The following is an 11,182-nucleotide window of genomic DNA, read 5'->3' as shown; positions in this document are numbered from 1 at the left end:
CAGGCTCAGGGCCGGGGCTGCGCTGGCCTCTTCCCACAGTGGGGCTGGGCCGGGGCTGTGCTCAGGGCAGCAGGGGTGGGAGAGAGGGTTACTGGGGGTGGGGGGGGTCCTATGGTGAATTTTGGGGTGGCTGTAGCCCACCCCATAGACCCCTTTCCCAGTGTCACTGCCTGCCCTGACCCAGTCTCCCTACCAGGAAGAGGCCAGTGTAGCTCCTGGCCCTGAGGCCACAGCAGGCAGCCCACCCTTGCTCCACACGGATTCGGGGGGCATGTGCCCCCCCGCCTCTCCCAGGGGTGTATGCAGTGGCAGGAGCCGTGGCTGCACGCATACACGCAGCATTTATCAGTGACATTATTGGCTACACTGGCTAAAAAAAGTCAGTTGCCGATAGTGTCCATTTTCCTGTTATAGGTACCTATTCAATATGGACCAATATATTGGTGCACCTCTAGTTCTGGGTCTCAAGTACAGGAAGGGATGGCTCAGACAGGAGAAGGGAACTAAGGGAGAGTCAGTGGTCCCTGTGAATAATATTCATGCCAACTATGCTGCAAGGTTTGAATGTGCTGCAATGCCTTCACATTGAGAAGGAAGCCTTGAGAGGCTTTAAATATGCTCTTTGCTTTGCTCTTTCAGGATGTACATTCCCGCTACAGAACAGAGGCACACCAGGATGTAGTAGGAAGGTTTAATGAGAGGTGGGTTACTAACAGTTTGAAAACCTTCGCTGATGAGTCTGTACGTGGAAGAAAGGCTTCCAATAATGTTTTGACTTAGGCTTGGTGCCGTGTGTTCTGCTAAAATATTAACACATTTGAATCATGTTTCTGCACAGCCTTGGCAAGATGTTACATACTATAGTAAAACTGGCTAGCTTTTGTGGTGGAGAAATCATGTAGATAAAACTCATGCATGCTGTATGTGGGGCATTGTGAAGTTACTTGGGTAAATGCTTCTGAAGTGCTTTGAAGTCATTGGTTGAAGGACCCTGTAGATGTACAAATATTAGAGTGATGTTTGCCCAGACTAATGTTGCGTTGATAAGAATTGGATGTTAATGGCTCAGATCATGAAACTCTTGGCATTCAGAACCCTGTTGTGGCATCAGATCAGTTCCTTGTAATGCAGACTTCTTCTGGGCTGCGTGAACTTCGTTGCTCTTATGGTACATACTGGCTTTCTCCATGGGAAGAATGTAGCCAGAAAATGGTGGTTGTGTAGTCTAGTGGGTGAAGCAGAACAAAGGACCAGCTGTAGCTAGACTCTTCAGTGGTGGGTGCATAAAAACAAAAAAAGGCCCTCTTGGCTTCAAGGCTTGTCAAATGTAAGTAGGCATCTTCAAATTAATGATCAGAAATCACTGTGAGGCTTTCTGGAAATCAGTTTATAATTTGGTAGTTGCAGCTTGAGGAGAGGAGACCTCTCTTTGGAGGAATCATAGAATGTGGATATATCTGCTTCATAGAACAGCTTAGTGATACTAAGTATATGTATGCTGAGTCAATGACCCTGGGACAGAGCCAAGCTGTAAAACTGAGAACAAGCATTTCTCCCCTTCATTCCCCACCCCCAGTGCTATTCCATCTGGAAGGGAGTCAGGATATGTAAGTTATCCTCGTGCTTTGGTGTCATCAGTGCTGTTACTGAATTGGCTTTGTTTGATTGTGCAGGTTCCTTCTGTCTCTGGCTTCTTGCAAGAACTGCATAGTAATTGATGATCAGCTCAATATCCTGCCGGTCTCTAGTCACATAGCAAACATAATGCCTGTGCCACCACAATCTCAAGTAAGTGCATCTTGCCTATTTGCACCTGTTCTTGGAAAAGAACGTTTGCTGTTCTTAAAGTTGGATAAAGATGAGCATTAAGAGAGAAGAAGCCAAATTTAAATGGTGGTCTCTTGGATTCAGCTGTTTGTATCTGGCAAGAGTTACCCATTTGGATTCTGTAAGAGGTGATGCAAGTAATTCTGCTGGGTGGGCTGCTCTTTGAAAAAATCGTGCACTGGAAAAATCACTGTAGGAAGTATTGTGCTGCTGTCGGTGCTTTCAGTCTGAAGAACTGTGGATTCATTCTGACAGCTAAGCATCTTTTGGTGTGCTTTTCAAAAGCATGATGGGTTAGCTCACAGACTGAAATACTCCTGGATAGTATAACTGTATTCTGCTGACCAGAGTTCCTGGCAGTATGCTGGATGTTTTTGCTTAGTGTCTGTCTTAAACAGGGCAGTGTTGCTGCTATGCCCTTGCTGCATTTCACTGATGAATAATGCATCTCTGTATAATCTGCAGTTCTTGGGATCCTGTGAAATGGACAGCGCTTTAAGTATGCACATTGCTGTTGACACCTCAAGTGAGTTGTTGGTTGGGTTCCAAGAAGTTTTATCCATGGGATTAAGTGATACCATAACGCTGGCGAATATGCCAAGCTGCAGGAATTGCTTCTCTTGTTCTTTAACAGTGAAGTTTGCAGGGCCAGCATTGCCTCAGTGACAATGTCACTGCCCTGTGCTCTGTATAGATGAGTGTCCAGCATAACTGGCTTGACTCTTTGTCTCTTGGTTCCTTTTCCTTGTTTGGAAATAGCTTCACTTTATCTTGCCTGCTTGCCAATTCCATTAAGTTGGTCATGCTCTTACTTACACCAGTAGTTGTGCTGTTGCAATCATAGAAAATTAGGGCTGGAAGGGACCTGAGGAGGTCATCTAGTCCAAATGCTGCTCGGAGCAGGACCAACCCCAACTAGATCATCCCAGCCAAGGCTTTGTCTAGTTGGGTCTTAAGAACCTCCAAGGATGGAGAGTCCACAACCTCCCTGGGTAACCTGTTTGAGTGCTTCACTACCCTCCCAGTGAGGAAGTTTTTCCTAATATCTAATATAAACTTCCCTTGCTGCAACTTGAGACGGTTGCTCCTTGTTTTGTCATCTGCCACCACTAAGCTCCATCCTCTTTGTTATTAAATCCTCCCTCAATCTTCTCTTCTCTAGACTAAATAAGCCCAGTTCCCTCAGCTTCTCCGCATAAGTCATGTTCCTCAGCCCTCTAACCATTTTCATTCTCTACCCAACCGTCTAACCATTTTTGTTCCAAGCAGTGGTTCTGCCTTCAGTGCACCTGAAGTTATGCTGTGAGTTGGAGATTAAACGATTGAAGGCACATACTGGAATGGGTGTGGTGTCTGAGATAGTCAAAAACAACCAGGAAATATAGATGCTTTTCCTATTTAAGGCTTAGTGTGAATTGTGTATGCAAATGCACTCAGCTTTGAAAAATCTCAACTTCAGTGGGAACAAGAAAATGTAGCTACAGAAAGAGGTGATTATGTCACTGAAAACAGTGCCTCTGCCTCTGTAATTGAGTATTGTTGACCATGCAGATGTCTCAACAGTGGGTGATTCCTACATCCTTTGAATTGCAGTATCTAATCATGGGAGGTGGAGCAGGAGGGGGCTGAGAGTTTTAGCTTTGAATTTCCTTGCATATTGCAGCCTAATATAATGGTTTGACTTGCTTTTATAATTGGGCTTGCTGCATCAATAGCAAGATTTACTGTTTTGTAGAGGTGTTGACCTCAGTAGCTCAGAGGTGTGATAAGTTTCTTTAACAGGGGGAGAGAGAGATAATATGCAGTTTCCTAAAGAAGTGCCACAGTAATTGTGTACGTAGACAGGCACCCAAGAGAAATTAAGATTTAATAGCGACTTGCCTGCAAGACAGAAATGGTAGCGTATGTTCTGAACAGTAAACATTACAAGGTGTAGCCAGGAAGAGATCTCCCGAGTTGGATGCTCTATCCTAGACCGTGGGAAACGTGCCTTCCTCAAGCAAGGCAGTAACTCTTGTAAGGACCTGTGCTTGAATGCTAGGCAAATAGTTATTGACAGTAGGGGAACTCTGTGCAATATGATTGCCTATTTTGTTTCCTATTTGAGTAGTAAGCAGTAGATGATTGATTAGTACTGAATCCATTTCCCCAGTACCATATATATGCATGAAATGAAGGGAGTCAGGATAATTAAGTTACCCTCAGGCTATACAGGGTGAAATGTTTTTGTGTGCATCAGCTAGCAGCAGTCACTTTCTTTGCACAAGCACCTTTGAAGATTAGGTGTACACCATTTAGAGGAGCACTGATAAAGACTTTTTTGTCTGATACCAATGGCTGATTTATTAACCAGCCATATCAGCCAATACCGATCTGATAGCTGAGATGCATCCCAGGAGCTTAGAGAGCAGCATCCAGCTGGTAAGACTGGAGTGGGGGAAGGGGTGTGGGGGGGAACAGATCAAGGCCTCTGCGGTGAGGGAGGCAGGGGCAGATGTTGCCGGGGCAGGGCACGGGACAAAGCGGTGTGTGTCGGAGGGAGGGAGCATCCCGGGCATGTGGGGCATATGCCCCCTGGATTTGTTCACAGGGTGAGGACAGGCTGCCTGCTGTAGGCTTGGGGCCTGGGACTGCTCTGGCCTCTTCCTGATGTGGGGGGCGGGGGCTGGGCTGGGCTGGGGCTGCAGGCGGGAGTGGGGTGGGCAGCAGCAGCCCTGGTGAGGGAGCTATGGGGTGGGCTATAGCCCCTGTCCCAGCACTGTCGCCGCTGCCTGCCCTGATTGCAGCTCCAGCTGAGCCCCTGTGCCAGGAAGAGACTGGAGCAGCCTTTGGCCCCAAGCCCACAGCGGGCAGCTCGCCTTCGCCCTGCACACAAATCCAGGGGGCACATGCCCCCCATGCCCCTCCCCGGGGTGCGGGAGCCGACCCCTGGACAAGCCACTTGCGGCTCCATACTATGACCCACCTCACCCCGGCTGGGCAGCTCCTGCCCCTGCCTCAGGTCCTGCCTCTTTCTCATTCTGTCCCTCAGCATGGGGTCCTCAATCTGTGCCCCCATGACCCTTCCCCCCCAACATGCCTTCCCCCCTTCCCCCCACATAGACTTACCAGCGAGACACTGCTTTCCAAGCTCCCAGGATGCATTTCTGTCCACATGCATACTGCATCTGCGCACATGCACATGGCATATGACATCAGTGACATTATCGGGCACATCGGCCAAAAAAAAAGCCAATTGCCAATAATGTCAATTTTTGCTCTTATTGGTGCCAATATGATATGGCACAATATATCAGTGTACCTCTAACACCATTAGTTGTCCTTTCATTATTCAGATGTATTGTGAAACAGTTTCAGAGTATGTTCAGATAATGCTAAATGTCTGACTTTTGGATTAGAGCAGGGGCTGGAAAGCCGGGACCCTGAATCCCATTCCTGATGCCTGGCAGATTGCTTCACCTCTATTCTTATTTCACTTTTCCTCTCTCAGATATGCAGTGTTGATCACTTCATGAGGTATCGTCTGGCTTGACTAGTATTTGTGAAGTGGGTGGCAGTATTTTGTATTCTGAGTAAAGTAGAATGCTAAGGTTTTTACAACCTCTTGCACTAACCCAGTTGTGTCTAGGGGCAAACTGTCTATTGTTTGGTGTGCCCTCCAGACTGCAATAATACGTAGTGGTCTGGGTTGGTCTAAAATGCGGTGTCAGCATGATTCTTTACGTGCCTTGGTAGGTATGCCTTACTTGCAGTTTTACTTTCCTGTAATCCGTAGTTTATTTTTCTTTCAATACTCTAAAGATGTCTTTAAAAAATATGCTTCCATGACGCAGATATGGCCATAATATCACCTTCCAGGTTAATACATTAGTATTAGTTTTCTGTAACCTAGAACTGAGGATGGAAAATGTTGTAAGTACAGAGGTGACAGGCTCCCTGTCACTTACTTGTCCCTTATTTTGACAGATGGAAGACCCAAATTTGTATTTATCCTATACAAGTCTGAATCCTGTGCCATCGATTCAGTTTGCAATAGCACTTCCTTTCAGTTATCTTTACCTGGCAGAGAAATGCATGATGCCTGGAGAAGGCGCAAGTATGTTGACTAGGTCCTTATTAATCTTATTGTGGTAATATCTCTTTCTCTCAGGAGGATAGCCTCAGCCCTCAGGAGCTGGAGCTGAGGGAGTTGAAGGACAACTTGCAGGATACCCAACCTGTTGGCGTGCTGGTAGAGAGCTGTAAAACTCTGGATCAGGTGAGCACGTAGTTAAATTGGGGGTGCTGTGGTGACAGATGCACATCATTCACTGGTGATATTTAAAAGCCTGTGCACCACTGCTGCCTCCAACAGGAGATAAGGTCTGTCTTGGGCTGCCTGACTTGAGAGCCCTGGGAAGCCATTTCAAGTGATTTTATTAATGGAAGGAAGAATTAGATGGCGAGAGGCAGGAAATTTGTGCGAGCAAGTCCACATGAAGGACTGACATGGAGGGAATGGCTCAGTGCCCTTTAAGCATTAGGTGTCCCAGTAGCTCAGCAATTCAGACAGAAGTTTGACTGACTGATCTTCCTTATAGGATGGAAAAAGAGAACTTGCTAAATGCAAGACCCACATACAATAATTCAGATGACAGGTCCAGGTTACTAAGGCTTGTTTGAGCAAGGCTTTGTTCTAATGCCAAAGCCTTTCTGCTCCCTTTGTTATGCAGAGCTCTCGGTGCAGATGGTTGACTCTGAGAAGTAGCTCTGCATACTCATTTCATAGGCTTGTTGAGTTAAAACAGGGCACTTCTTTGGCCCATCTAAACAGAAAGTAGCTTATGTGGACTACTTCTTTGGCATGTCCTTTTCACAGCTTTTGTCAGGAAGTGAGCATTAGTGGGTAGAATTGAGCCTGGGACTTGCAACTCTTCCTCTTGCCCTGCTGTATGTCTTTGCGGTTGTATGACCTGCTGTGTTACTCCCTAAACCTTGCCGTGGCTCTGTACAACATCATCTGTACAATGGGTCAAATGTCACACTACCTCATGGTGGTGTTGGGCACATACATAGGAGTTATGTATCTAATTGTCATTTATTCCTTTGAAAATCTTCCTCTGCAAAATTTCTTGAAGTTATGTAGTAAAAGGTCTTGTAGTAGTATCCAATATCACCACTGTTATTGTACTCTGTCCTGCCCTGGCCATGCCCAGGGTTCTGGTAAGCTCAGTATCAAGCAGCAAAACTAAGTTGTTTGGCTGGTTTCAGCCTCTGCCACTCATTCCTTACTTTCCTACATTCAAAAAAGGAATAGGCCACTAGCAATAAAGTGATTCTGCACATGGCTTTAATACTGTGATAGACCCAACTTCTGTGTGCGCTTCTGGTTCCACAGGCAAAAGCAGTTTTGAAATTTATTGAAGCCATTTCTGAGAAGACCCTAAGGAGCACTGTGGCCTTAACTGCTGCCCGGGGGCGCGGTAAATCTGCTGCCTTGGGATTGGCTATAGCTGGAGCTGTGGCCTTTGGGTGAGTTTCGTTTCTAGCTTTCCAGGCTTTATTTGTAACTGTCAACTGTAAGGAGGCTGTGAAGGATTTATGATGTTTAGTCCCTTCCAGTCCTATGTCCCTCTTCCTGTGGAGGCTTTTTATTTATTTTGATGCATGTTTATGCTGACTTCCGAATTTTTGTAATGTCATAGTGTAACAGAAAATGCTAAATCTTTAAAATGTAGAATAACTTCATATTAAAAAAAAATTGAGTAAGTAACAAGGATTTAGCAATTACCACATTTACCCAAATCCAAGATGACTTTGAAGCTAAGATGACCTCTCGATAATTAGAATCTGTACATGGAAAATTAAAAACTCTAAATCTAATTACTGAAGGATCGTCTTAAATTCATACTCCTTCCCCACTCCCCCCAGTGCTGGGACAGGAAAGCAATGGCAGGGGAGCAAGTGGCTTGACCATACCATGCCTCCCCTTGCTCTCCCACGCCTGCGTTCCTGCTTCCTACCCTGGCACCTGCCCCCCACCCTTTTCCACTCCCTTGTGCTGCTATCCCCAACTGATCTAGGTTCAAGTGGAGCTCCAGGTCCATCCTGCAGGGAATCCCCTTGTCTTTCCCTGTGGCTAGGAGCAGGCACTGAAAGGAGGAGCTTGCACACTGCTGTTGCTATCCCTGCCTGAGCTGAGCCACCTGCAGAGCTGCTCCAAGTAGTGCAGGGCAGGAGTGGATCAAGAGCAGCTCTGGGGCTCCCCCTGCACCCATATTAGGTAGGGACACTAGTGTTCCCCACAGTTCTTGTCCGGAGTAGTCCCATACTTGATTCTAAGACGAGGCATTATCCCCCCTATGTTGTGGGGGGAAAGATAGTGCTCATCTTGGAATCGAGTAAATATGGTCATCCTGTAGTAGATCCAATGGCCAGTATTAGCTGAGCATAACAGTGGGTGCATGTACACATGCAGTTAATGTGCCTGAATTTGATGTACAGTAAATTCAAGTATATTAAGCTGTTCCTAGGTACACATCTACACATGTACCTGTATTGGCAGCAGATTGAGCCCAACAGGTGTAGCCTAGTCCAGGATTGCTCCTGCCTTGTTGTGCCCCACTGCAGCAGCCAAGGGGAGCTCCAGGCTCCCCTAGGTGCCAGTCCCAGGCTGGCAGGGGCACAGGGGTCAGCTTTGGGGAATGGGCGGGAGCTCTCCTGGCTCCAGGCTGTCAGACCTCTCCCAGGAGAAACCATGAGTGTATGGATGTTCAGGGTTTTTCTCCAAAAACGAAAACGGCCATTCCGGGAGAAAAATAACCTGGAAGGAACCAGGGTTAAATGACTCCTATGAGAGTTTCTTCTGAGAGAGTGAATGTCTGTATACTTTTCTGAGAGAAGACACAGCATAGTCTTCCAGCATCCCAGGATGCTTTGCTGATCAGGGCTGCCCTTTGCATTGCTGCTGTTCTCTCTGGCCGGACTGGGGGAGCCTGCAGAGCATGCTGAGATGTGTGCACCGGGCCCCTTGGCTGCACAACACTGCATGCTCTCTGGGGTTCAGCATTCAAATGTCTATTCAGGTGTCTTCAGGTATGTTTTTCTACCAGGAGAACACACTTGGGAGAATTATCCCAGGTCATTTGAAGTGTGTGCACAGCCTACATGTTTGCAGAATCCAAATTCAAGTAGGAAGACAGTATACCTATTTGATATTGTGTCCAGAAAACAGAGGGCTCAGAGTTCCAGTTAACATTTTTGGGCTGGTACATATAGGATGTCGTGGGAGGGCCTTCAAGGGAAATTCCACAGGAAAACTTCTTTGTAGGATTATTGCTTGTAGGCAACTTGGGGCTAGTGATTGTTGAATGTGAAAATAAGTTTGGGGTGCTGAATGTTGTGGTATAGTAGTGTCTACAGTAGAAGTGTCTTGTCTTTAATTAGAGGGGTGGCTCAACTTAATTGTTGCTTTCTATCACACTTGCAAATCTGCCTTTCAAAAAATGTTCTTGGTATAATACATTTTATATCATTTTAGATATACTTTCTCTATAAAGACCATGTATCCTGCAATGTTTAACATGCTATGTATGGTATATAGGAAGCTATTCATGTTTCTTCCTATGGAGGGGTTTAAAGCCATGTTTGCTTTCCTTTCCAGGTACTCTAATATCTTTGTCACGTCTCCTAGTCCAGATAACCTTCACACACTATTTGAGTTTGTGTTTAAAGGCTTTGATGCACTGCGGTACCAGGTGAGGAGGGAAGATTATTTATTGCAAGAATAGCATCACTTTTCAGTAGGGATTTAGAATTGGATCTGTAATTTGGGTATTACATGGCTATATAGAGGTGATGCTTTTTAGCTTTGGGATGTTTGTTCCTAAGAATCTTTTATTATACTCTGTAGAGATCTGTAGGGTATCACTGTGACCTGATGTTTTACATTTAACATTTGTAAATCTGAGAAATTAGATTTCTTGGTGTGTGAAAATAGATCCTGATTTTACCACAAGCTTTCCAATTGTGGGCCCTCTGTTTCAGACTGAGATCTTCATTACAGATTTATACACAGGCTCATGATTTGTGACAGATTCTGAATTGGAAAGGTTTATAAATATGAACGGGCAAGGTGCGCATGGAGGGGGAATGCAACACTTCCCTGGCCTCTCCCACCCCGCTTTGCTGACTTGTTGTTCTATTGCCTCATGGCAGTTCATGTTATGTCTTTTTCAGGAACATTTGGACTATGAAATTATTCAGTCTTTGAACCCTGAGTTTAACAAAGCAGTTGTCAGAGTGAATGTGTTCAAGGAACACAGACAGACCATCCAGGTAATTAGTCTCCCGTCTTTGTTTCTTGCTTGTGGCCTTCGGCATTATGGTACAGTACCAGCATTTTAATCTTTAAGTGTGTTCGTTCTACCTAAAGCGTAACAGTATTACTCATCACTGTCCGTACAAGGAATTTTTACCTTTAGACGAGTGTTTTCCTAATCAGTAGCTTCCACAAAAGAAATTTGCCAGTTTCTATGGAGGTCCTGTCTGTTGAGGACCCTTAGCTGGGTCTTGCATGTCGCTTTTCTTTCTCTTGGGCACAAATGTCCAGATAAAGGTCGTGAAGGAGAACGGATTTATAGCAGTCAAGAAAAATAAAGGAAAATTAATCTGATGTGGTCAGGCATGCACTTGATTTACTTCGATGAAACCTTCTCAGCCGCTCTCTGACAGTGTTTGTACTCCATTTCCCTTTAAACAAAGACAGGGACTTTGGAAGATAACTGCTCATGTAGGGCTGCAACTCTCTATCTTTTTGGAGTTGCCTCAGTTCCCAGACAGCTGCTGGGTCAGCGATTACCTTCAGTAAAATGCTGCTTCGCTCCTTGCAGTACATACACCCTGCTGATGCCGTGAAACTGGGCCAGGCTGAACTCGTGGTGATTGATGAAGCTGCTGCCATCCCCCTCCCTCTGGTAAAAAACCTGCTGGGCCCTTACCTCGTTTTCATGGCTTCCACGATTAATGGGTAAGAGATTCATGGGGAGACTCCTTGTCGTTACCTGCTTGTGTAACTCCTTCTTATGCCTGATGGCCCCTTTTGAAACTGTCACTTTAATTCTCTTTCATGTATCATTTATTGGTATGGACTTGCATATATTGTCTGTGTCTGGCATGTGGAAATGCTCTGTCCTGTCCTTGCTCAAGGAGCATATATTTAAGAGAAATGCTGAAACCTTTTTCAAGGGAGGGCATATATGCTGCTGGTGGAGAACTGCAGTCTTCCTTTGCTGTAGGGGAGGACTGACCTTTCCAGCACAGGCTATTCCCGTCTGCCTGCCAGAAGTCCCCCTCTCTTTCTTCTGGGCACTGTACC

General features: G+C 45.8%; 1 protein-coding gene across 3 annotated transcripts in view; it reads left to right on the top strand.

Annotated features, from left to right (window-relative positions):
* NAT10 (N-acetyltransferase 10) overlaps nucleotides 1–11,182 on the top strand; it is a 36,219-nt gene that overhangs the window by 6,347 nt on the left and 18,690 nt on the right. For all 3 annotated transcript variants that reach the window (XM_006014665.3, XM_006014666.2, XM_025195275.1), the window contains exons 6-12: nucleotides 640–701; nucleotides 1,674–1,788; nucleotides 5,978–6,085; nucleotides 7,205–7,338; nucleotides 9,470–9,563; nucleotides 10,045–10,143; nucleotides 10,698–10,834. In XM_006014665.3, the coding sequence (XP_006014727.1) occupies nucleotides 640–701; nucleotides 1,674–1,788; nucleotides 5,978–6,085; nucleotides 7,205–7,338; nucleotides 9,470–9,563; nucleotides 10,045–10,143; nucleotides 10,698–10,834 (749 nt within the window). The remainder of the gene's footprint in view (nucleotides 1–639; nucleotides 702–1,673; nucleotides 1,789–5,977; nucleotides 6,086–7,204; nucleotides 7,339–9,469; nucleotides 9,564–10,044; nucleotides 10,144–10,697; nucleotides 10,835–11,182) is intronic.

This window comes from Alligator sinensis, unplaced genomic scaffold, assembly GCF_000455745.1.
Source record: "Alligator sinensis unplaced genomic scaffold, ASM45574v1 scaffold442_1, whole genome shotgun sequence".
Classification (NCBI taxonomy): Eukaryota; Metazoa; Chordata; order Crocodylia; family Alligatoridae; genus Alligator; species Alligator sinensis.
This window is presented reverse-complemented; position numbering and strand designations above follow the sequence as displayed.